This window comes from Protopterus annectens, chromosome 8.part1 (genome assembly GCF_019279795.1).
Source record: "Protopterus annectens isolate FY-2018-M chromosome 8.part1, PAN1.0, whole genome shotgun sequence".
NCBI classification, from domain to species: domain Eukaryota; kingdom Metazoa; phylum Chordata; order Ceratodontiformes; family Protopteridae; genus Protopterus; species Protopterus annectens.
In genome coordinates, this window is record NC_056742.1 from 524802727 (window position 1) to 524830678 (window position 27952).

Here is a 27952-nt window from a genome sequence, read left to right on the forward strand (position 1 = left end):
AAAATTTTCCCCAAAGTAAAAAATTTCCCCTTGGGGTAGGGTCAAAAAAAACCCCCCCCCAAAGTGAAAAACCCTCCTGAATGGTAAAACATTTAAAAGGGCCTTTCCTCCCCTCTGTTTTAAAAACTACTAAGGCCCAAAAAAAAACAAAATTTTTCAAAAAAGAAATTAAATAAAGGCATGGAATCCAAAATCCTAAACAAAATCCCCCAAGGAAGTTTTTAAACCCCTGGGGGGGACTTTTGGGCAAAAAAACTTTTAAAAAAAGGAAAACCCTTCCGGGACCAAAAAAATCCCAAAATTGGGGGAAAGAAACCCCTTTTCCTTACCCGGGAAAAAGGAAAATTTTAAGGGAGCCCCCCCTTTTTTGGAAATCTTTAAAGTTTAACCCTTTAGTCCTTGGCCCAATTTTTAACTAAAAATCATTTTAAAACCTTTTTCCCAAATGCCAAACCCCAAAAGGAAGACCCGATTTTAAAGAAAGGGTTGGGCAAGGATACACAAAGGTATGATATCCCTTGGATTGGCTTAACCAAAGGGGAACCCACCAAAAAGAAGTATATTTTATAAGATCTGAAAAGGGGCCCTTTTTGTACATTTTTAAAAGGGGGTAAACCAAAACCCCCAAAGTTCCCCTTAGGGGGGTTCCTTTTCGGTCCTTTTTAAAATTTGGTTAAGTAAATTTTAAAAATATATAAAAATTATATAATCATAATAAATATAAAAAAATTTAAAATAAATTTTACACTAAAAAAATTTAAAATTATAAAAAAAAAACTTAAAAAAATATAATTAAAAACCCTTTTATAAAAAATAAACACTATAAATTTTAAAAAAATTTGAATAAATTAATTATAAAATCATCATAAATTTCATACCAATTAAACAAATTTTAAAATTTTAAAACCCCAATAAAAATTATAATATACCTATACTTCAAAATAACACAAAATATATTTTTATATAAAATTTTAAAAATTTTTACATTTAAAATCAATAACATTCATTATTATTTTTTAAATTATTTTTTTTTTATTAAAAATATATATTTATTATAACATATTATAATATTATAAAATTAATTTATATATATATTATATAAAATTTTTTTTATAATATATATATATATTTATATACATCAATATTTTATATTTTATATAAAACATATATATATATTATATATATATTTACAAAATATATATTTTTTTAAAAACCCCAATATATATTTATATATAAATACAAAATTTTTATATATATAATATTACACCATTTATATATATAATACATACTTTTTAATAAAATAAAATTAACATACTTTAACATATTTTATATAAAAATACAATTATATTTTCTAAAATAAAACAACATACAAATATACAAAAATTTATATTTTTTAAAAACAACAAAAACATAATGAAAATTATATTTGTTTTAAAATTTTAAAAATATATTTATATATATGTTTTTTAAAAATTTATTATTTTTAAATAAAATGCATTTATAATTGTTGTTTTTTTTTAAATATTTTTTTTTAAAATTTTTTATTTTTTTCTTTTTTTTTTTTTTTTGTTTTGTTTTTTATTTAGGGTTTTTTACCATAATTTTTTTTGTTTTTGGGGTTTTTTTTTATTTTGTTTACTTTATATTTTTGTTTTTATTTTTGGTTTAAATAAAAAATTTTTAATATATTAATTTTTTTGTTTTTTTTTTATTTTTTGTTTTTTTTTAATTTTTTTGTTTTAGGGAATATTTTGTATGTAAATATGTATTTATGAAATATTTATAATGTGAAATAAATATATTGATTTAATAAAAATATTTTTTTATATATGTTTAAAAATATTATTTTTTTATATATGTTTTTTTGTTTTTAATATATGTGTATAAAATTTTTTATTTATATGTAATAATAAATTGAAAAAAAATAAAAAAATTTTAAAAAAAATAAAAATTTGATAAAAAAAAAAAAAAAAAATTTTTATTGAAAAATTTTTATTAAAAAAAATAAAAAAAAAAAATAAAAGGGAAAAAAAAATTTTTTTTTAAAAATTTTTGGTTAAAAAAATTTTTAAAAAAAAAATAGGGGGTTTAAAAAATTTTTAAAAAAAAAATAGGGGAAAAAAAAATAAAAAAAAATTTTTTTAAAAAAAAAGTGAAAATTGATAAAATTAATAAAATATTTTTATATTATTGTGTTTTTGAAAAGTAAATGTAAAAGAAAATTAAAATTATTGTTTATTAAATAGTTTTATATATGTAAAAAAATAATAAATGTATATAAAAATTTTTTTGTTTTTTGTTTTTGTTTTGTTGTTTTTTTTTTTAATTTGTATTTTTTGTTTGTTTTTTTTTTTTTTAAATTGTTTGTTTTGTGTTTTTTTAAAATGTTTTTTTTTTGTTTTTGTTTTTTTTTTTTTTTTTTTTTTTTGGGTTTTTGTTTTTTAAAAAAATTTTAAATTTTAAAAAATTTTTATATTTTTATTTTTAAAAATTTATATTTTTTAAATAAAATTTTATATTTTAAAAATATTTTATTTTATTAATTAAAAAATTATATATAAAAATATTTTTTTAATTTTTATAATTTTAAAAATTATTTTTTAAATTTATAAAATTTATTTTATATATATTTTTTTTTAATTTATATTTATTTTTTTAAAAAAATATGTATTAAAATTTTATTTTTTATATTTTTGTTTTTATTTTTATTATATATTTATAAAATTTTTTTAATTTTAAAATATTTAAAATTTAAAAATTTTATATTGTTTTTTTATTTTTAATATATTTAAAATTTTAAAAATAAAAAAATTTTTTTTATTATTTTTTTTAAAATTTAAATAATAAAGGAAAATTTTTTATATTATTTTTGTTTAAAATATTAATTTTTATATAAAAAAATATAATTTATTTTTAATATAAAAAATAATTTTCTTAAAATTTTTGTTTTTTTTTTTTTTTTTTAAATATTTTTGTTTTTGGTTTTTTTTTTTTTTTTTTTTTAAAAATTTTTTTAAAAGGGTTTTTTGTTTTTTTGTTTTTAAAGTTTTTTTTTTTTTCTGTTGTTTTTTTTTAAAAAAAAGGGTTTTTTTTTTTTTGTTTTTTTTTTTTTTTTTTTTTAAAATTTTTATTTTTTTGTTTTTTATTTTTTAAATTTTTTAAAATATTTTTATTAAATTTTTATTGAAAAAAATTTTTTAATTTTTTTTTTATTATTTTTTTTTTTTATATCCCAACGGGTAATAAGCAAAACTGCATTTTGTTTAAGTAAAATTTTTGGGGTTTCCCACTTCTTTTACGAAATTATTTCCCCTTGCATACATTTTACTGCTGATTTATTCTTTTTTTAACTTGTTTTCAATTTGTTATTTTTTAAAAGAAAAGTTGCAAATTGTTTTTAAACTGTGATAGCATTTATAGCATTTATGTGTTTCTGTATCTGTTTCTGCTTGTTTCAAAAAAAAAAAAATATCTCTTTTTTTCCTTAAAAGCTAAAAAGCCCAGTTTCAGAGCTTGCTGATCCCTGGGCTTTGTTTGCAGTTCCTGTTACTGAATCTTTCCTAATTTGGCAGAGGGGGTTCTTGCTTACCTTGGGGGAAGCATTACTGCCTGTTGTCCAGTTTTGTGGGGTTTCAGCCAGTAACTTGTAGTTTATTGGTGTTTTCATTCCCCGCTTTTTCAGCCCCTAAAAAAACCCAACCCTTTTTTCCCTTTGGGAGCTGCTATTTGTTGCACACTAGGGCAGCGCCGGTTAAGCAGGTTTAAACTATTCGGGCTACCTAAAGTCCACTCTTCAAATTTTCCCTTAAAACTACCTTCCTCCAACTATACTACTGATCTAATAAAGGATCCTATAACTAAAAGATCATCTCTACTTGACTCCAAGTAGACTATTCTCTATCTGTTAAACCTAGCACTTGCTCCTACAGTACTTATTACGTTGATACTGCACTCGTGTCATAGATAGTACCCAAAAAAGGCAGCCCGCCATTTCTCGGTCACCCACGTCGCGCGGAATTTTTTTTAAAGTTTACTTGTCTATCCTTCTAGCATGTCGGGGGGTCGGTTGCTCGTGTCCTCTCCTGCTCAGCTGGTGAACCGGGGAATATTGAGGCAATGTTACAATTGCCTCATGTCCCAAAAAACCCCTCCCCTCCTCCCACAAAACACAAATACATGCGAAAATGCAACTATACGGCCAAACTGGAGGCTGAGCTCTTCAACATAGGACTGGCAAGACCAGTCAGGAGGAGAAGGTTACCACACCCCTATAGACCCAGTCTCACATAGTACCATTACAACCTCAAATCATAAAAACACACAAAGACATACTGGAGGCTCTGATCAAAAATCTACCAAAAGAGCAGAGGCCACCAAAGCAGACACCCAAACAACCACCACCTCAGAACACAACACTTGCAACACATAGACCTCACAGTCAGAGTGTCAAACAGTCACAGCCCTTAAGGCCAAACACAATGCCAGACACACTAGTCATTGGTGACTCCATAGTCAGACACACGGGCCCCCCCGCCACCAGACTGAGTAAGGAGAAGGTCACAGTAAGCTGCCTGTCGGGCGCTAGAATCCGCCACAAAAGCAAGTACTCAGGTCTCTCAACAGCAGGTACAAATATGACTCAGTCATTGTCCACGCTGGTGTAAAGCCAAACCCTTTGGGACTACATGAAAAGAGACATTGAGGAGCTCTCTGATTATGTAGCCCAGGCAGGTATGACCCTGACCTTGAGCAGTATCCTACCTTCACCAAGAATGATGCCACAATACAGAGATAAGATGATCAGCTTTAACAATTGGCTTAAACACTGGTGTCATTCAAAGGGGACCCAAATTCTGTCTGCCTGGGATGACATGCTGGACAAGCCACGCTTTTGGGGGACGGCTTGCACCTGCCACCCCTGGGTTCCCGGATATGGGCAAGGGCTCTTGCCCCCCCAAAGTGCCTTTTTTGGGCAGGGCTAAAATTCAAACCCTACCCCCCTAGAACAAAAAAAAGAAAAAAAACAAGGGGAAATGCTGCTCAATGCCAGAAGTCTAAATCTCAAAACCGCACTCGAGGCCCTTCTCAGTATGGAGAACATCGATGTCTGTGCTGTGACAGAAACCTGGTTCAAGGCTCCTGAGAGCACCCCAGCGCTATCAGGTTTTACCTCATATCATGCCCGGGCCCCCAAAAACCGGACAATACCAAGAAAGGAGGGGGTATCCATATTCATCAAGGACACCCACACCTCAAGACTGGTGGGCAGATGCATCGGAGACCATCCAGGTGCAATTAACCATAGGCAAGACTGCTCTGCAAATTGTAGCATGTTACAGGCCACCCTCACAAACTCAGGAACCTCACATGGCCTTCCTGAAAACACTAGAGGGGGTAAATGTATCACCAAACACCATCATACTAGGTGACTTCAATTACCCTAATATAGACTGGGAACACTACTCAAGCCCAAACACCCTAGCCCAAAAGTTCCTGGAATTCATAAACTCAAATGCCATGGAACAACTAGTCACCATCCCCACAAGAGGAGATAACATACTTGATCTCATCATCACGAACATGGGAGCACAATGTTCAACACCGGAAGTATACCCCTCACTGGTGAGATCAGATCACAAACTAATCTCGCTGGAGGTCCTCATCCCACCCCCCCCTGAAATAAAAAAAACCACAGTAAAGAACTTCTCAAAAGCCGACTTCACACTTCTAAAGACTAGTGTGGTCTCCTTTAAGGCCCCCGAGCCGGCGGAAAACAGTACTCAAGCCGCTGAATCACTTACAAATGCCTTCTACCAGCACCTGCAGGACTGCATGGATAAGGCAATCCCAAGCAAAACAAAGACTCTTTGTACCAAAGGCAAGCGTCCAGTCTGGTGGACCCCAGCCATAAACAAACTCTACAACAAAACGACGAAGCTACTACAAGATAGAGCAAAATCCTTAAAAAAGACACCCTTGATCACTATAAGTAAAAACTAAGAGCTCTCATAAAATCATCCAAAGCAAATTTTGGGGAAAAATTGCTAAAGAGTCAAAAGACAATCATAAGGCCTTCTTTAGCTATGTTAGAAACCTGGGAGGAAACTCCCAGATATGCTCAGAACTAGTTCAAAATGATGTGAAGATTACTGATCCTACAGACATTGCCAACATACTGGCTGACAGGTTCAGTGCAAAGTTCTCCCCTCCCCCCAAAAGAGAGATATCTCTACCAAAGGGTTGCAGCCCCCAAACATCTCCAAACGCCCAAGTGAGAACTGCTCTCTCCAAAGCAAAAACACAGCATCCATGGGACCTGATGGTGTCCCCCGGGTGTGTGCTCCACCCAACTCAATGAGGAATTAAACCCACAGCTAGGACAGCTGTTTAATCAAAGTCTTACCTCTGGATACGACCCAGGGGGTGGCGACTGCAACTGTGGTCCCACTTCACAAAGGCGGTGCCTCCACCGACCCTGGAAATTACCGGGCCCCTTAGCTTGACAAGCCTTATCTGCAAAGCCATGGAGAGGATCATAATGGACCTCATAAATAAAGACATAGGGAATTTGCAGACTTTGGATCCAACCCAGTTTGGCTTTGTCAAAGGCAGATCATGCCTTTTTTAAAATTGGTTGACTTTTTAAAAAAGTCACCAAAGCCATTGATGAGGGAAAGGCAGTCCATACAGCCTACCTCGATCTGGCTAAGGCCTTGATACAATACCCCACTGGGTATCATTGAAAAACTCATCAGCTTAAATGTTAACCCATACATCACAAGATGGGTTGCAAACTGGCTGAGTGACAGAACCCACAGGGTCAGAGTTGCTGGCGCCATGTCAGACTCAAAGCCTGTCACAAGTGGTGTCCCACAGGGCTCAGTCCTGGGCCCACTCTTGTTTGGCATCTACTTTTCCAAATACAAGCAAACACAGGAGGGTTATGGTGACAAAGTTTTCAGATGACTGCAAACCGGGGGCCCTAGTAGAAAACACATCTGACACAGATATCCTTCAGAAGGGTCTCACAGAAACGGATAACTGGTGCCAGACCCATGCCCTAAAGTTAAATGCCAAAAAATGCATAGTCATACCCTTCGGGAAAAAAAAGGTTACCCCTAGCTACCAAATAGGTGGCAATCCACTGAGCACAGAAGAAGTTATCAGGGACCTGGGGACCCAGGTTGATAGTAGTCTGTCATTCGACACCCATGTAGCTAAAGTAGTTAGGAAGACCTTCTACATTGCCCACCTTATCATGAAGGGATTCTCATCTAGATCAAGGGAGGTCATAGTCTCCCTTTACTCATCACTCATCAGACCAATGATTGAGTACAATGCCCCATTCAAGTATCTGACCCGACACTTGCAGCAGCTGGAGAGGCCACAAAAATTCCTCACCAAAAGGATAAAGGGTCTCAAAAATCTGTCCTATGCTGCCCGACTGAAAGAACTCCAGCTCTATTCAGTCGCTTACCGCTTGCTCAGAGGTGACCTTTGCCTAACATACAAGGCCATGTCAAACCCAGATTTGATGAATATGCTTCACCTCAAAAAATCTAGATCCAAGGGCGGGAGACTTAAACCCCGACACCGCTATTAATAGGACGTGCTGGGGGGGTAGATTCATCACCCCAAAACCCCCCATGCTGTGGGACAAAAACCCCGGATATGTGAGGCAGAGCACCCCGCTGGCCCTGTTCAAGAGAAAACTTGACCAATGGATGGGAGATCCCGATATACCCCAGGGATTACCTCAGTGTCACTGCTCCAGAGGCACAGCAAAATAATGGGTATAGTTCCCCATACTAAAGGGGTGGGGTAAAAAACATGGGCTCGGCTTATAAATGCCCTCGGGCAGATAGCCTAGTATGCACCTATGAACCTATGAGCCTAGAAATTTTATATATATATATAATAATATATAAAAATATGGGTTATATATAAAAAAAATTTTATAAAAAATAAATTTAAAATTTTTTTTTTATTTTTTTTTTGATTTTTGTTTTTTAAAAAAAAATTTGGTTTTTTTTTTTTAATTTTTAATTTTTTTTTTTAAAAATTTTTGGTTATTTGGGGGTTTTGTTTAAAAAAAATTTTTATATTTTAAAAAGTTAAAATAATTTTTGTTTTGGGGTGTTTTTTTGGTGGAAATATATATAAATTTATAAAATGGGTTTAATTATTATATAAAAATATATAGAAATAAGTTTTAAAAATAAATTTATTTTAAATTATTTTAAATTTTTAAATATATATATTTTAAAAAAATATTAAAATATAAAAATATAAAAAAATTTTGTTTTTTTTTTTTTTTTGTTAATATTTTTTTTTATGTTTTTTTTTGTTTTTTTTTTGTTTATTTGTTTTTTTTGGGGGGGTTTTTTTTTTTTGTTTTTTTTTTGGGGTTTGGTGTGGGGAAATTTTAAAATAAATATTTTTTTTTTAAAAATTATTATATATTTATTTAAAAATTTAAAAATTAAAATTTTGATATAAAATATAATATGTTTTTTATTTAATATATATATAAAAATAAAAATATTTTAATATTTATAATTAATAAAAATTTTTATTATATATATATAATTTTTTTATAAAATATATATTTTTAATTTTATATAATTTTTTATATATTTTTATATATTTAAATATATGTTGTTTTTAAAAAAATTAAAAATTTAAAAAGGTTATTGTTTTAAATTTTTTATAAATTATATTTTTATGTATATATTTAAAAAAACTTTTTTTTTATATTATTTGGTTTTTAAAAAAAAATAAATTTTAAAAATTTTTTGTATTTTAAAATTTATATTTTTTATTATTTTAATTGGGAAAATTTTAAAAAATTAAAATTTTAAATTTTAAACATATATAAAATAATATTTTAAAAATTTTTATTTTTAAAATGTTATTATTGAAAATTTAAAAATTTTTTTTTTTATATGGGGGATAAAATTTTTTTATTTAAAATTTTTAAATTTTATTTTTAAATAATTTAAATTTTTAAAAATAAAATGTTTTTTTATAAGGTATATAAATATTTATTTGATTGTGAAATTATTAAAATTAAAAAAATTTTAATTTTTATTTTAATATAATATTAAAAAAATTATAGTAAATATATATTTATTATTATTAAAATAAATGTTTAATAGGGAAAAGTAAAAAAAATTATTTATTTAATAATTTATAAAAAATTTTAAAAAAAATGTTAAAAAGTTTTTTTAAAATAAAATAGAAAGAAATAAAAAACAAAATGAAAAAATTAAAAGTTTAATTTTTTTTTTTAAAAAAATTTTAAAAATTTTTAAAATATATTAAAATATAATAAATTTTTTTTAATTTTAAAAAGGAAATAAAGTTTTATAAAAAATTTTTTAAAAGTTATTATAAAATTTTTTTTTAAGTTGAAAAAAAATTTTTTAAAAATATTTTTTTATTTTTAAAATTTTTTTTTATTAACTTTTTTTTATTATTATATTTATTATTTAATAAATTTTTGATTTAAAAAAAATTTTTTAAAATTTTTTTTTTAAAAAAAATTTTTTTAAAAAATGAAAAATTTTGAAATTTTAAAAAAAAATAAAATTTAAAATTTTTTTTAAAAAAAAGAAAAAACTTTTTTTTAAAAATAATAATATGCCCTTTAAAAAAAAAAAATTTTTAAAAAACAAAAAAAAAAAAAACCAAAAATACAAACAACACAAGGGAAAAAAATTCACAAAAATTATAAAGAAAACAACACACCCACCAATGTTTTTATTTAATAAAATTTTTAATTTTTACATTTTTAATAATTATATATAGGGATTTTTTAAATATAATATGTTATTAGAAAAAATAATTGTTAAAATTAATTTATTATATATAATATTTTAAAATTAAATTATATATTTTGATATATTATTTTACAGTATATTTAAATTTTATAATCCCTTAAAATGGGGTTTAATGTTAAATCTCCTGGTAATTCAGACCAATGGGTTGGGGATTGGGGTTTAAATGTAATTTCCAAACTTCATCTGTTTTTACTCAAAAAATATTTTATGTAAGGCATGGCCCTTAGTGGGGTTTTTATTTAGATTTTCCAAGGGGAGTTCAATGTTTAGAAATTTTTTGGAAAGTTTTAACCCCAAAGGTAACCCCTTTTCAAATTGTTTTCCCCAAACTTTTCCATTTCCCAAAAAATTCTTTTCTTTGGAATTTTATGTGGGATGGTTTCCCCAAACCCCATTGTTAAAGTCATTTTTGGGTTCAGCCTTTTTGCACTCCCCTGCCAAAAATAGGGGGGTTTGACAACCCCTTTTTTTGGCATGTTTCTTTGTGAAGTTTAGTTTTTTTTTACCAAATTTTTGGTTGGGACAAACAAAAATTCCCTTAACTTTAAATAAGGGATTCCTGTTCCCCAACATTTCAATTATTTCAGTCCAGGAATTGGGTTCCCTCAGGATGGGGTACAAATGTCCTTTTGTGGGCCTATCTTATTCCCAAAATCCAATGTTATTCAACAGGATTTTTATTTTTCAAATATTGGCCCTTTCTTTTCCCGGAAAGTTTGGCCTGAAATTTCCTTTCAACCCTTTGGGGAAACCTCTTGTTGGGCTTCATTTTTCCCGTTTTCCCAATTTTTACTTTTCCCCCCAACCTTTTTTTTCCTGGCAAATCTTGGCAAAAGTCCTTTCAATTATTTAGTAAGGATGCCTTTATTTCAAACCATCCTTCAGAAAATTTATTTTCTAAGACAACCATTTTTCCTCAAAATTTTAACTTTTAAAATTAAAATTGTCTTTTCCAAAACCTTTTATTTCATGGCTCTGTAATTTTTAAAAGGAAAATTTCACCTGTCCCTTTCCCGGTTTTTTCCTCAATTTTCCCCTTTTGGGTGTTTTAATAACAAATTTAAATATTTGTACAGCCATGTCTCTAATTTGTACAGATTTTTTTCAGAATGTCCAGATTTGGCCTCATATTTTTGGTCTATTTCTCATACAATTGTGCCTTTCAGGCAAATTATTGGTAAATTATTCAGGGTTGAAGTCAGAAAATAGTGACTGACGTTTGAGTCTCGGACTTCATACCATACCTCAAATGTTGAGATTCTCACAGAATGTCCACATTTTTGGCTCACATTTTTAGTCTGTTCCTCATAACATTTGTGGTTTTCTGGCAAACCACTGGGATGACATGAGGACTGAAGTCACTAAATAATGACATACATTTGAGTTTCAGACTTCATATTCTTTGGAAAATGTATGTTAAAACAAATCATGTTACTCTAGCAACCTTCTCAGTTTATAAGAGCAATGTTTAAATATGTCTCTATTTTGTGCCTTTGTCCCCCCATTTTGTCAGGGTTTGTTCAGATTTCTTGCATTAACAGGGTGAGAGGTATGCTTCAAACCCTTTAAAAAAATTCATGTGAATGCAAAACCTGTCATTCCATCAACTAAGTTTATAAGAGCAATATTTAATAAGTGTCTCCCCTAGTTTTCATCCTTTGTCCCCATTATATTTATGGCTTTTATTTCTTGATATAAGTGTTTGAGAAGTTTCTGTACAGCCCTGGTGATCATTGTGGTATTCTGCTCAAATTCGCAGACAGTATATGCTCTCATTTACATAGAATTGACATCTATGTTGGCTTACAAGGTTTTGCAGCCTGCAATATTGTTGTGAGCTGTGAAACCTAGCTTAGGAGTGCTGTTGTGCACTGAGCACTGTTTAAGTAGCATGTAAATTCTGTGTAGGGTTTAAGCACAGTTTACTGAATCTGCATGACTACGTATTTAATGTAGGATTTTTCTTTTGTGTCTAGTTTTTAAACACATAGGTGGTATTATCTGGGAGTCCCAACAAATTATATAGTTTACTAGCTGAAACAAAAATGAATGCCGCGGTGGTACGGTGGTAATGTTGTTACCTCACAGCAAGAGGTTCTCCTGTTCGATTCTTGGTGTGACTTGGGAGTGCCTTCTGTGTGGAGTCTGCATGTCCTCCCCGCGGTTGGGTAGCATTCGAAAGACATGCGTGTGTAAATGGGCATGCCTTCGTTGAAGGTTGGGCGTCGAGCTGGCACCTTGGCGTTTGTAAAACAAAAATCTACTGCCAATCATTAGCGGACTAGAGTTCCGCTGTGGCGACCCCTTACCGGGAAAAAGACGAAAGACAAACAACAACTAGCTGAAACAAAAATAACTCTAGAAGACAAGTTTTACTGTTACAGTTGAGAGGCTTTGGGCTACTTTTCAGAATTTCTTCTGTTGAGATACAAGGTACAAAATCTTTAACTGATTATTGTTAATTGTTCTAATGGAAACATTTCACACCTACAGAGGGACTACTTTCTGAATGAAAATGGTCAAAAATAAAAATAAAAAAAGAGCTGGTCTCCAAGTGCAATTTACATAAGAAACTATTATGGAAAACACTGATTCAAAACTACTTTGATTTGTTGTCTGATTATATCTTAACATAAGCACTGGGAAGGGGATGTTATAATATCCCCAGTACCCCCTCTAAATCCAGCTTTGTTTTTTGCATCCTTATCAGTTTTGCTGTACACTAATATCACATGATGTAAGGAGACTACACTCATTGCAACACACATTTAATCCTTTCCTTTCTGTAATGCATTGAAACTGTTTAAAATAATTCTCAGCTAATTATTAAATATTCAAAAAAAAAAAAGGAAGATTTTTCATCATAGAACAACAGTTTCTTACATCACACAGCATGCCTTTGCTTTTCACATCAGTCAAAATGTACAGTTCACAGTAGTAAACAATCACGGTTTAAAATATATAACAGTACTGGTTTCTGGAAAATACATTTCAGAAGATTTGCAAACAGCAGACCTGGTAAGATGGTCACTACATACCTGGCATGTACGTAAAACGCTGACACTGACTCCTCTTCCTTTTGCCATTGCAAACATAGAACTGCACCTGGACTGCCGCTGTACCTGTTTTAGTATGGTAAGGTGGAACTTCAACGACAATACTAGACTGAAATAGACCAGAGAAAAACGTACGTACTGATCAGTAGATGTGGAAAATATTTTATTTTTTCTGAAGTACTAGTGATGTAATACATTTATGTCCTTCTGATTCTCTGTACCACACGGAAAATCTCCTGCAATTTGAATTCAGAAGCATTCAGCCATGACAGAATCCATGTAATAGATCCACCTGTATGCCATTCTATTCACACTATTTAACTGATTTATCCAATTTAAGGTTGCAGAGGACAAAGCTCACCTCAGCAAGCAATGGGCACAAGGAAGGAACAGCCATGAATGGGAAACCAGTCCACCATATGGCTTGAGAGAACATGGGATTTATATTAACTAGAGAATTTAAGAATGCCACAAATTTTATGGACTCGTTTTACACCAAGATAGCATGTCACTAGACCCTATGAAGCTAACAGAAATGCATTGCAAGACATTGTCAAAAAATGCAATGAAGCTAATGAAAATGCATTGCAAGACATTGTGAAAAAATGCAAAACTCTTTAGGAATCTATTTGGCATGGCAAGGAAAAAACACAAGGTTTTTCAAGGAATTCAGCACTGTAACAGAACTTTATAGGTACGTAATGAAAACTGAGACTCTCCATTGATATATACTGAAAAGTGACAGGTAGAGAAGTCCACCACCATAAGAAATGTTTGCCAGTTCAAAAAGACCAGAAGCAATATCAAGCTAAGAGTTACAGTTACAGCTTATATAAGCAGGTCCCCATATTAAAAAGGAAAGAGCTATACTGGAACTCCAGCCATTGCAGGCCATGTAAGGATGGCTGTATGCCCATAGGTTCATAGGTTGATACTAGGCTATCTGCCCTAGGGCATTTATAAGCCTAGCCAGAGTGTGATTGGCTTTCGCCACCCTTTTAGATTAGTTGCCTGTGCCTCTGTATAGTAGGTCACAGAAGATAGCCATTTTAAGGTTAGTTTACTATGCCTCCATCTAGTAGGGACACAGAAGAGATCCCAGGGGTAAACCTACAGAAGAGATCCCAGGGGTAAACCTACGATCTCCCATCCACTCGTCAAGATTTCTCTTGAAGAGGGTCATTGAAGGGCTCTGCCTAACATGGATTGGGATTTTGTTCCAGAGTGAGGGGAGCCTCTGGGATATGAATCTGCCCCTCCAGCATGTCCTATTTATTTCTGTGCTGAGGTTTAAGTCCCTGGAGCATGTAGCTCTGGGATTTGGATTTCCTGAGGTGGAGCATGTCCATTAATTCTGGTTTGGACATGGCTTTATACGTCAGGCACAGACCGCCTCTGAGTAGGCAACTGAGTAGAGCTGGAGTTTCTTTAGCCTAACTGCATAGGACATCTGTTCAAGTCCCTTGATCCTCTTGGTGAGGTACTTTTGGGGTCTTTCCAGTTGCTGCAGGTGTCGGGTAAGGTACATCCCAAATGGGGCATTGTATTCAATTATGGGCCTAATGAGTGATGAGTAGAGGGGCACAATGACCTCTCTTGATCTAGATGTGAACCCTTTCGTGATAAGGTGGGCTATATAGAAGGTCTTTCTAACCACTTTGGCAAGGAGAGATTGCTATCTACTTGGGTCCCCAAATCCCTAATTACTTCTTCCGTACTTAATAGATTACCGCCTATGTGGTAAATTGTGGGCACTTTGTTTTTCCCAAAGGGGATGACTATGCACTTTTTGGTATTTAGCTTTAGGCCATGGCTCTGGCACCAGTTATCCATCTCTGTGAGACCCTTTTGGAGGATGCTTGTGTCAGTCGGCGAGTCGATTATGGCACCCAGTTTGCAGTCATCTGCAAACTTGGTCAGCCATAGTCCTCCCGTGTTAGCCTGTACCTCAGAGAAATATATACCGAACAAGAGAGGTCTCAGGACTGAGCCTTGTGGGACGCCACTTGTAACTGGTTTAGAGTCTGACATGGCACCTGCAATTCTGACCATGTGGGTTCTACCCCTGAGCCAGTTTGTGACCCATCTTGTGGCATAGGGGTTGATATTTAAGCTGGTGAGTTTATTTATGATGCCCGAATGGGGTATTGTGTCGAAGGCTTTTGCGAGGTTCAGGTAGACTGTGTGGACTACCTTCCCTTCATCTATGGCCTTGGTGACTGTTTCAAAGAAGTTGACCAGGTTCAAGAGGCAAGATCTGCCCTTAACAAAGCCGAATTGGGTAGGATCCAGTGTTTGGAGGTTCCCAATGTCTTTGCTTAGGAGTTCCATGATGATACGCTCCATAGCTTTGCAGATCAGGCTAGTCAGGCTTATAGGGAGATAGTTTCCGGGGTCCGTTGTGGCATTACCATTGTGGAGTGGGACCACTGTTGCTGTATGCCATTCCTTGGGCATATATCCTGTAGTAAGGCTGAGATTGAACAGTGACTATGTGAGGGTTCAGTTCTTCTTGGAGCTCGTGTAAGACGCAGCCCGGGACACCATCCGGTCCCACTGATGCTGTGTTTTTTGCTTTGGAGAGGGCAGCTCTCACCTGTGCATCTGTGATGTCAGGGAGGTTACACTCAGTTGGGATAGACATTTGCTCTTTTGGGGGGAAGGGGGGGGTTTGCACTGAACCTGTCTGCCAGGATGTTGGCAATGTCTGTGGGTTCAGTGTATTTTTTGTCATTTTGCACTAACTCAGAGCATATCTGGGAGTTGCCACCCAGGTTCCTGACATAATTAAAGAAGGCCTTGTGATTATCTTTAGCGTCTTGTGCAATTTTTCTTTTGAAGCTGGCCTTAGATGATTTTATGAGGGATCATAGTTTCTTGCTAGTACTGATCAGAGATGCCTTCCCTTTTTGGGATTTTGCTCTATCATGTAGTAGCTTCCTCCTTCTGTTGTATAGCTTATTTATGGCTGGGGTCCACCAGACAGGTCTCCTGCCTTTGGAGGTGTGAGTCTTGGTTTTATTTGGGATAGCACGAGCCATGCATTCTTGTAGGTGTCCATAGGATGTGTTTGTGAAGGATTTTGCAGTTTGGGCCGTATTTTCCACTGGCCCAGGGGCTTTGAAGGATTCCACCTCGGTTTTGTGAAGTGTGAAGTTTGCTTCTGAGAAGTACTTCACCGTGGTTTCCTTGGCTGGGGGTGGGGATGGGATATGGATGTCCAGTGAGATGAATTTATGGTCAGATCTTACCAATGAGGGGTATACCTCTGGCATGGATAACCCAATTGTAATGACTGCAACAGTGAAACACGATGAACATCATAGAGTCCCCATGTTGGTGATGATCAGGTCCAATATGTTTTCCCCTCTTGTGGGAGTGGTGACGAGTTGTTCCATAGCATTTGAGTTTATAAATCCTAGGAACCGTTGGGCGAGGGTGTTGGGGCTTGAGTAGTGCTCCCAGTCTATGTTTGGGTAATTGAAGTCACCCAATATGATGGTGTTTGGAGAGACCTTCATATTCTCCAGTGTTTTTAGGAAAGCTGAGTTGGGTTCCTGAGTTTGGGAGGGTGGTCTATAGCAGGCTACAAACTGAAAGGCAGTTTTGCCCACTGTTAGTTGCACATGAATGGTCTCTGATGCTTCATGCAGTGCCACTAACCTGGAGGTGTGGGTATCTTTGATGAATATGGATACTCCCCCTACTTTTGTGGTTTGGTCCAAGTTTTGGGGCCGAAAAGCATGGTATGAGGTATAACCTTGTAGTGCTGTGGTGCTCTCGTGAGCCTTGAACCAGGTTTCTGTTACTGCACAGATATCGATATTCTCCATACTGAGGAGAACCTCGAGTGCGTGCATCTTAAGATTTAGACTTCTGGTGTAGAGCAGCATTACCCTTAGTTGCTTTTTCCTTGTGTTGTCTATGGAGGTGGGTTTGTCTTTTGAGCCTTGCCCCAAAAAAGGCACTATGAGGGTGGCAAGAGCCTTAGCCAGTATTCGAAAGCCCAGGGGTGACAGGTGCAAGCCGTCCCTAGCGAAGCAACGTGGCTTGCTGAACATGTCATCTCAGGCTGACAGACACTGGATCCCCTTTGAATGACACCAATACTTTAGCCAATTGTTAAAATTGATCATTTTGTCTTTATACTGTGGCATCAGTCTTGGTGAGGGTAAGATGCTACTCAAGGTCAGGGTCATACTGGCCTGGGCTACATGATCAGAGAGCTCCTCTATGTCTCTTTTCATATAGTTCTGGGAGGTACATCTCAGGTTATTCACACCAGCATGGACAATGACGGAGTCATATTTGTACTAGCTTTGGAGTGACCTGAGTGCTTGTGTTATGTGGCAGATCCTGGCACCCGACAAGCAGCTTACAGTGACCCTCTCCTTGTTCAGCCTGGTGAGCAGGACGTCAGTGTGTCTGACAATAGAGTTACCTATTACAAGTGTATTAGGTGTGTTGTTTAGCCTTAAGGGCTGTGACTGTGTGACACACTGACTGTGTACTATGTGATACGTGGGTATTGTTGTGGGGTAGTAGTTGCTTGGATGTCTGCTTTGGAGGTCTCTGTTGCTTGGGCAGATTTTTATTTAGAGCCTCTGAGTATGTTTTTGTGTGTTTATCTGTTTGGTTTGCTGTTGCGATAGGTCTATGTGAGACTGGATTTGTGGTGTGTGTGGTTACCTTCTCCTCCTGATTGACTGCGCCAGACCAGTACTGGGTTGAAAGAGCTCTGCCTCCAGTTTTGCTATATAGTTGCATCTCTCACATATATTTGAGCTTGTTGGGAGGAGGAGAGGGTGGTCTGTGTACATAAGGCAGTTGTAACATTGCCTCAAGATTCCCAGATTCACCAGCTGGACTGGAGAGTAAACCCGAAACTGACTTTTGGAAATGCCAGAATAGTATAAAGAACTACTTTTTGTCTGATCAAAAAGGACCAATAGGGAGCCAAGTACTTAAAGGGAGTATAAGAGGGTGTAGTGCTTTAGTTTATTAGTGCTTACTTATAAGATTACTTATACGAGCAACTGCAGGGCTTTAGAATGAAAATAGAGTGCTTACTTTGAGATTTAGAACAGTTCTAAGGGAAAAAGTGAAGAGCAGACTTTGTGGAGCTGGGAATAATTTAAATGGCGCTGCCCGATGCTGCGATATGTGCAAAATCGTGCAAAAACGCGCAAATGCGGGTTTTAAAGCAGGGAAACTGAAAGAGATAGGAATTGACCCAATCCGGCCAATAAGCTACTAGTTTCAGGGCTGAGACCACTCCTCCAGGGACAGATAGGCTGCTCAAAGCTCCCACTCTCACTGGTGAACAGAGAAGCTTCCTCCTATCCAAGTAAGGATATGGGCAACACAGGAAACTATACCACAATCCGGAATTCAGCAAAACCTGAAATCTGGACTAATCTAGTTCAGCAAAGGCGGGAAAAGAGAATATTTGTTTTTGTTTTTTTCAGAAAACAGCAGAAAAATACACAGAAAACACTGTAAATGCTATAAACAGGCTACCGTACTTTAGGGTGTAGCCTACAACAGTTATACAATACAAAAATGACTTAAATTGATACAAAACAAGTGCAAAAACTATAAAAAGCAGAAGGCAAATGCAATTTAAACTTTTTAAAGCACAGATCAGTTAGAAATTCGTTTTTAGGCGGGAAAAGGCAGTCGGAGCAAAAATACTTAAATCTGGAAATGTCTCTCTTGGGTCTCTCTGTTGCCTGTATCACTTTGCAGAACACCACCTGTGCAGAGTTGTATACTGGCGCAAAACCGCGCAAATGTGGATTTTAAAGCAGGGAAACTGAAAGAGATACGAATTGACCCAAAATGGCCAATATGCTACTAGTTTCAGGGCTGAGACCACTCCTCCAGGGACAGATAGGCTGCTCAAAGCTCCCCACTCTCACTGGTGAACAGAGAAGCTTCCTCCTATCCAAGTAAGGATATCGGCAACACAGGAAACTATACCATAGTCCGGAATTCAGCAAAACCTGAAATCTGGACTAATCTAGTTCAGCAAAGGCAGGAAAAGAGAATATTTTTTTGTTTTTTCAGGAAACAGCAGAAAAACACACAGAAAACACTGTAAATGCTATAAACAGGCTAGCGCACTTTAGTGTGTAGCCTACAACAGTTATACAATACAAAAACAACTTAAATTGATATAAAACAAGTGCAAAAACTGTAAAAAGCAGAAGGCAAATGCAATTTAAACTTTTTAAAGCACAGATCAGTTAGAAATTCGCTTTTTAGGTGGGAAAAGGCAGTCAGAGCAAAAAAACAGAGAAAAAAACATCTCTGGGAAAAACTTTGCTCTAATCACAAACCACTGTAAACTACAATTAACACCACCACAGCAAAAGGTCCATGCAATAACAGCTCACATTACAAGACAGACAAGGAAGAGACAAGCTTTGCTGATTAGTTACCTTTTGGGTGCTGTTAAATTCAACAAAGTAGGATAAGAGTAATGCTAGAGTTGCTGGAAATTATGTTGACAGGTAATCATTTTAAAAACTCTGAGTCCTGGGACATCAAGACAGAAAGTGCAAAAATAGGACTTTCATACTAAGTCTAAGATTGCGACATCTCAGCATATTCCCTTTTATCTAAGGTTTAGTGGTCAAATACATAAATAGCAGAGGGGTGCACAGTTATATTGTGGAATTTGTGAACCCCTGATATTTATTGCTATTAGCTCTAAACAGAAAGGAAATAAAGGGGGTAAGAGGACATACCTGCCTGGTTTCTCTGTTCAAACAGCTTACCTGAGAGGATCTCTCCACACCTTAATTCTTGACTCAGCCCTTTCATATATCCTCATCATTCTATCAGAAAACACAAATGCTACATTACCCCTGTCATATAGTCCCAAGCAACTCTGCTGAATGCTTTATCTGCATAAAGACCCACCAACAATAATAGTGTTTTCTTCCACATCATCATTGTGCTATTAATCTTGTCAAATGTTTGCCTCCCCTTCACAAAGCCACACTGAGCCATACCTTGGCAACACATTGCCATTCGCTTAGCTAGTACAGACACTTAATACTTGTGGTTTAAATTGAAATGGGGCTACATGAAGCCAGAGGTGAAGGGTCGTTACCCTCTTTGGGTGATGCAGCCACCATAGCTTTCCTCCAAGATACTGGTATTTCCCTCCATTTTTTAAAACAGTATTAAACAAAACCTTTCAGATCTTTACCACTTGCTTTCTTCTAATTTCTAAATTTCCACAGAAATATTGTCTGTTCATGCAGAATTTCATGTTGATTATACATCGCTGTTTTTAAGCCCCTCCTTATCATCATCCTCAATCCCTTGATTTTCCCTTTTTCTACACGGGGATGGTGTGTCATGTCAATTGTCACCATCTCCTTTGATTCAGTGCCACTGTCCTGTCTTCTTTGATGCGCATGCCTGACTACCACAGGTCTTCTCTCACACAGTCCATCCACCTCTTTGCTGGATGCCCGTATTTCTCTTGCATTCTTCCTGTCTGTCCCAAATCTTCTTTACCAGATTGTCTTCTGCTTTTCTGCTTATGTGCTCGAACCACCATAATCTGTTCTTTTGACCTTTTCTTTAAATGGAGCTACTTCGACTTCTGCTCTTATGCCCCCATTTCTTCAGCTGTGCCACTGCGTGCATGCTACCACCCATCTCAGGCACTTCATCTCAGTCACGTCTAGCTTCCTCAATTGCTCTGCCTTTACTGCACCGGTTTCTGTACTGGTTTATGATCACAATTTCGAATGTCAAAACACATTTTTGTACACAAACAGAAATTATTCTGAATTCCTGAATATTAATTAGGTAAACATGCCGAAAACATGTCAATTCAAAATGACTGAATCAACGGTTTTGACATTTCCAAAAGTTTACCTGCTGCCACTTACCTATCTGCTTCCCAGCAGTATGAACATATGCAAGTCAGTACTGCACATCATTTTAATTCACATTTTTGCAGGCCTCCTGCAAATTATATATTCCAATTCCAAGATCGCACTACAGTGAGGAAAAGGGTAAATTTCCTGATCCCCACTGTGTTGCAATCTGCATTCATAATGTCAACCTCATATGAGCGAATGCACATTGACATTCACCTAAAGGACATTTGCAGAACTGCAGTTTGTCAATACAGGAATCAGCCAACACACATTCAACATTCTCATGTTCGCCTAACTGCACTTCTACATTTTGATAGTAAACGTTCTGTACCATACACTAGCATTGGTCGCACCACTGCACTGTTTTGTGCACCTTACTTTTCAGTCTCTTTGGCATTCTTCCATTATACACTACCCCTGAAACACTGTGCTTCTTGGCTGCAGCCCCTCTGATTCGAGTTTTGACCTCCTCACTCAGTCTTCCCTTCTCCTCAACCACCCTTCCCAGATACTTGAAGCTGTAAACCTGATCCACTATTTTCCCTTCTACCTCATTTCTCCACTTCCTCTGATTTCCTCAATTTGCTGCCACTACAATTGTTTTATCTGTGCTCAGTTTCATCCCATGTGCCTTCAGTTTTGCATTCCATTCCCCTATCATTTTCTGCAGTTCTTGTTCAGCGTCTGCCTGTACTGCCACATTGTGTGCATACAGCAACCTTGTCGATTTGCTCCTTCCATCCTGTTTGATAATGCATGTCCACTCCCATTGTGAACCCCTCTGTGAGACTGAACACTGTTTGTACTCGAGTCATTGGGTCCTTGTAATAGCCTGCACTAATTCTATCAATGTTTGTGGGACTTTGTACCGCAGGGCTGTCCAAATTAGCTTTCTTGGGGAAATTGTCATAGGCTTTCTCCAAGTCTAGGAATGCCCATTTGGGACTCTTTCTTCCTCTCTAGCGTCTTCTCAACTATCGGTCTCACTGCAAACATCAGGTCAATTGTGCTGCATCCTGATCTGAATCCAAACTGCTAATCTCCCATCTTACTTTTTACTACTCTGTTTATTTGTTTATCAATCATCCTCTCCAGAACTTCCATGCAAAGTGACAGGAGTTTGAAACCTCTGCACTGCCCACAGTTGTGAATGTTCCCTTTGTTCATGAATAATGGAACTAGTTTGCTTATCCTCCAGTCATCTGGAATACGCTCTTCTCTCCACACTATTAGTACCCTCAGGAGCGATTTCTCCCCATCTCATCCAACCTCTTTATTGTATCAGCTGTGACCTCATCTGAGCCTGCTGCTTTCCCTGGCTTTGTTTTCCTTAGTGCTGTTTTTACTTCTTCTATGGTGGGCTCCTCCTCTTCTCTCATCATAGGCTGTATCTGAGGCAGTGCCACATCTGTGGGCTTTTCTTCATTCAGAAGCTGCTGGAAGTACTCCTTCCATCTGCTTTTGATGTCCTGTGGACTGGTGAGCAGATTGTTGCTGGCATCTCTTATGAACAGTGTCTGACCATCTTCTTTACCTTCCTGTCTTTGCCTTGCGACTTTATACAGTTTCTTTGTGCCATCCACTGACTTATTTTCCAGAAGCTGGTGGTCTCTCTGATCCCTTTTTCTTTGCTACTGCAACTCCTTTCTTAGCTTCTTTGTTAGCCAACCATTATTTCCTGTTAGTCTGGTCTGTCTTTTGTGTCTCCCACTTTTTCCTGCCCTTTTTCTTTCTTTTAATGACTTCCTGGTCTTCTGCATTCTGCCTCCAACCTTCCTTATGTACCTTTTTTCATACCTGACTCCGCCACACATCTGTTCTGTATATCTTACACATGCTGTTTTGAGGTGCTGCCATTCTTCTTCAACTCCACCTACTTCCTCTTCTTCTTGAGGTGCTACAGCCCTCAATACTTCTTTGAGCCAGTGTACTCGCTCTCCAGTCAACTTCCAGGTCTTCAGCCTAGTCTCTACTGACTTCAGAGCCTTCTCTGACCACTGCTTGCAGCTGATGATTGCAGCAACCAGTGGTTTATGCTGTGGGCTGACTGTTTCACTTGGGATGACTTTGCAATCACTGATTCTACCCTAGTGCCCCTTCCTTACTAGAAGGACGTCTACCTGAGTTGCATGTTGGCCACTGTGTGTGTGATCTTGTGACTGTTTCTCTTTCTGAACTATATGTTGGCTACTATCAAGCCATTTGCCACACAGAAGTCTAGAATGGCCTCTCCATCTTTATTCCTGTTGCCCCACCCATGTGGACTCAGGCAGTCCTCATATCCTGTTCCATCTGTCCTGATACGTGTATTCAAGTCATCCATTATTAACACCAATTCATGTAGCCCTGTTTTATCTAGTAGGTCGTGCAACTCCGGAAATAAGCTGAGATTATGAATACTGCCCTCTCATTAGGCTGGAGTCTGCCACGTGTCTGGCATTAATTCTGATGACTTCTTTCACTGTCTTTTGAAGCCTCTCCCTCACCACAATTCCAACACCATGTCTAGCATGTCCTCCTCCTGAGTAGTAGACAACTCTGGATCCCAAGCCATGTGGCGTTGCTGCACTGCCCTTCCATCCTGTCTCTTGGATACAAAGGATGTCCTGTTTCCTCCTTACTACCATGTCATCCACTTCCAAGCTGCAGCCTGTCAGTGAAGCTCCTATTTTCTTATCTATCCATACCCCCTTTTTCCCAGTTTTGCACATGGGGTTGTGGTGTCACTTCAACACTGGCAATCATCTACAACCGAGGTTCACAACGACAGGTGGCTAGCTCCGCCGTGGTCCTCTATTAGCTATTAACTGTCAGACTTCTTCATCCTTTAGCCTTGGCATAAGTAAGCCTTCGATAAATACTTCCATTTGTGGCTTTTTTTTGGTGTCTACATTCCCTTGTTGTATATATTTTTTCATAAAAATTTCAAAATATCTTTACTACAGTTATAGGATGTCAGGTTATTTTTCTTGCCATAGGCTCCTTTAGTCTGGCTACAACTCTTCCTACTTTCTTTTGCCTAAACTGCTTAACAAAACTCATGCATATGATCCAAATATTCCATTACTTTCCCTTTAGGACTCTGTAGTTGCTCCTCTTTTTTTTCTGTAAGGCACCCCTTCTTCAGCAACACTTTAACCTCGGTCAGTCCTAAATAATTTTATTACTTCTTTCTCACCCCTCTCTCTCTCTTATTTATATAATTTTATCTCACTCACTAGCTTATCCCTTCTGAACAGATTTCTTTGTTCCTGAATAACTCAAGTCATATGTTACTCATTCCTTAAATGTCTCCCTGTTAACAGATAGGTAGGAAAGTACCAGTTTCTTGTTATTAAATTATTACCCTGCATCTTTATATTATTTTTATTGCTGTACAATCTGATATTTTTAACCAGTGGGTCTTGTGGGTGTAAATTAAACACATGCGCTCCTCTCCTGTGAAACATAACTTCTATCTAGTCTAGCCCAGTTGTTCTGTCTTGGGAACAACATTTAAATTCTGTTCCTGATACTGAATTCACATCTTCCATATTGAATATTCTCAGATACTATTTCACAAACCTACCCTCATTATATTTTTCCTTCTAAGTTGCCATGATACATCCTCACTATCGTTAATCAGGTTCCAGTCCCCACCCATGAATAATATTCTCTGCTGAAAGTGTATTATTTTTATCAAAATTACCCAGAGGCTCCACAAGAGAATATAAACAGGCCAGTGTAATCCTCAGGCCCGTTAATAACCCCTTACTACCAGGAATCTACAATTATTCTCTTTTTTCCTCTTATCTATCACTATTGGAACCACTTTCAGCATTATTAGAACCACTTTCCTTTTTGCCACCCTAAAATTCTCTCTGACAAATGTACATGTTAATTTCTATTCAACTGCTTCATCTGTAGCATTACTTCTCACACCCTACACATCTAAACATAATGCAATACTCTTGTTTTTTGTCTATACTTAAAGGCCATTCACATTCAACATTAATACTGACAAAGCAGCTGTTCTAATAAAAAGCTTCTGCTCCCATATATTACATGTAGGACAGCTGTTTTGAGTACATGTTCCCAATCTGAAACTTACATGCACATTCTAATGTTTGGCAGGCTGATCTTAAATGAATCCATGTAACCTTTGCCCAGATTTTTTTTTGCTTCACTAAAAACACTCGAGAAAAAAAGCTAAATACATTTTAACCCCCATCCCCAACTGTAAGCATGCACACAAATCTTTTCCAAACAGGAAGCCTGACCTTCACATAGGAGCAATCCCCCCACCCAATTGATGCCTGCATCTGCAGGCATTACTTACTCTAAAGTTAAAGTTAACAGTGCTAAAGTGCATGTTACAGCCTGTGTTTTCAGTTATACATGCATGTGCAATGAAATGTTGATGTGTACAAGTTACCCTCACAGATATGAGAAACAACATGCGAGCCTTCAGTAAATTAACTTTTAACTTTAACTCATTAACACCTATGTGATGTAGAATGTCATGTCTCTTGTAGCCTACATACATTGTTACATTCCACAGCATTTTCTGGGAAATCAGCTTAAAGACAGAACACAAACAACTGCAAATATTTTGTGAAGAATAAAACCCATTAAAGTGGTACAAACAGTGTTATCAATAAAAAGTCTTCTTTGCATTACTAACAGTCACAGACTTTACATCAATGCTGTAATATATTATTATGAATTCAAATCAAGAATAATTTTATCTAATGTTTCATGAATTATCATCTTGGAAACTGTATAACCTAAATGCATTTTTTAACTAACTTTTGTAAGCTGGACACAAGTTTTCACATGACAGCAAAAAGTTCCTTTCTGTGTGCATGCTTACAAAGATATTTACAGAAATGTGAAGAATAATGTTAACTTGTATAATTAACAATATAAATAACCCCAAATATCTCTCGAGACATGCTTTTCATCATCATCATCTAAGGTTTCATCTGATGTCATGCAATAGTTTTTAAGTCACTCAGTTTTAGAAATATTAAGTACCTATGGAAATATTTCATATTTTCATAATTAGTAAATAACTACCAATATCACTGTAACTGCACATTGACAATATACTTTTCTTGTTCCCACCAGGGAATTTCACACTATGCCCATCAATAACATGTAGGTCTTTCAGTTATGAAAATATGAATGCAAATATGAAACTATGAATAATGAGCGAAAATCAGTCATTGATTTCTCTATGGCAGAACATCCGAGATGAACAATCTATTATTTCAATCATACTTTATATATTCTAAAACTGCCTCTTAATTTGTGACTCGTTTATTTAAGTATAACAGACCCCAAAAAATGTCTGAATGCCATAAGAAGCTATGGTGTTGACTGGAAGAATACAAAAAGGTGCCATACGCTTCAATGAGTTAAGAAAAAGTAAACTGTATACCCTTAAATAATTTAACTAAATCGTCCGCAGTTATATTAAATGCATTAAAGTACTAAAGCTGCTGGTGATGGAATTGCTTGTATAGCAAATCACTTTCAACATTTTCAGACTTCATTTATTTTCACTGTGCTTCTTCCTAACAGCCCTTTAAATGTTAATGAAATTATATTTGGTAGATTTCACTAAGAACAAACTGTCTAGTCCTCAAAGGATTACTTGCTTGTACATGTTGGCTCCTTTTCTCCAAATAAAAACAGGTGGTGATGAGAAAAAAACAGCTAGCAAGCTTGCAAATGCAGGAGAGAACTACCATTTTTCATGCCTTTAATATTTTTCTCATTTTTCAAACCTATGTTTAAAATTATCATCTAAAGCTTAAACTATGGACGTTAATATAGACATCCATCATTACAAACCAGAGGAACTTATCTTTTAATTCTACACATAGTATGATTAATTCATTTTATATTCTCCCAGCAGTCCAAGACCACAACATTATATTAACTTTAACATGCTTCTCGCCAGCCTTTATCTTCTTATAACATAAAGCCTGGATACATTACAACTAAGGAAAACTACCTTCTTATTTTAATATCACTTGCACTTACAATATTCACTGATAAAACTCTCCTCAAATTTAAAATACCTCTGAACATTCTACAGGTCTGCTTTACAATATAGTATGTCATTTAAATCATTACTTTTTGTATACATACATTAATACAAATATTTTATTTACAGCTACTTCTTTTGTCCCTTCAGTGTCTAAATATTAATGGCATCAAGTGAATCAAACTTTCATTCATTTTCAGCCACCTTTTCTTGCATAATCACAGTTTGCATGTCTAAAGTATGTCCAATGAGATTGATATATTACAATCCTGCCATTTACTCACCAATTTCACACTACTGCTGGTCTTCTTCTCTTGCTGGTTCAACTCCAAAATACTCCTGCTTTTTCTAGTCAGGCCCCAGGTTTTTAATGTCACTCAAGCGTTGCCCTTGGGAACATGGGAAAAGGTTTCTCTAGTAAAGTCTCTCTGTAGTTTTGTTATCAGGAGAAGGAGTAGCAGAGTCCACTCTCCTACTTGCTGGCTCACTTTTGTTAGATAAAGTTTTTATTTTCTCCTTAGCCTTTTCTGCATCCACAAATGTCGTTTAACCTCCAGGAGAAGTATTTTGAAGAATGCTGGGTAGAGCAACGTGAATTTAATACCTGCTTCTCAACATCTCCCAAATGCTAGGATAAAATTGCTTTTCTGCCTAGTGTACAGTGCATAATTTTTTTTCACAAGCACTCTAGTGTGCTCAACATTTAATACATTTCCCTTCTGTCACAGTTTTGTCAGGAGTAACTCGTACTGCAGGTATGACTGCATCTTTACTAATAATGGTCTTGTCTGCTTTTGCATGTCCAGATCTGTAGCATGCAAACGATGTGCTCTCACAATTAACAAATCCTATCACAGAACACCAGTCCAGTTGCATATCTATACTTTCATAGAATCAATGCAATCCATTTCTTCCAGTTTCACTAGCATAGCAAAAGATCCCAGTTTTTTCTCTACATGATCTATCTTCTAACTCTATTTTTTAAACAAATCTTTTTCAAGAAACGTTATGTCCAGTCTTTCCTTCATTTTAACCTCTGATTTTTGCAGTTTTATTAAGACATCTGTATAGTTAGTTAAAGCTTCTGTCTTTTTGCATTCTTTTGTAATTTGAGCT

General features: G+C 35.6%; 1 protein-coding gene across 2 annotated transcripts in view; it reads right to left on the minus strand.

The window, feature by feature from the left end:
• Positions 1 to 27952, minus strand: part of NFATC3 (nuclear factor of activated T cells 3) — a 1346548-nt gene that overhangs the window by 227349 nt on the left and 1091247 nt on the right. For both annotated transcript variants that reach the window (XM_044082043.1, XM_044082044.1), the window contains one exon: positions 12881 to 13007. In XM_044082043.1, coding sequence (XP_043937978.1) covers positions 12881 to 13007 — 127 coding nt within the window. The remainder of the gene's footprint in view (positions 1 to 12880; positions 13008 to 27952) is intronic.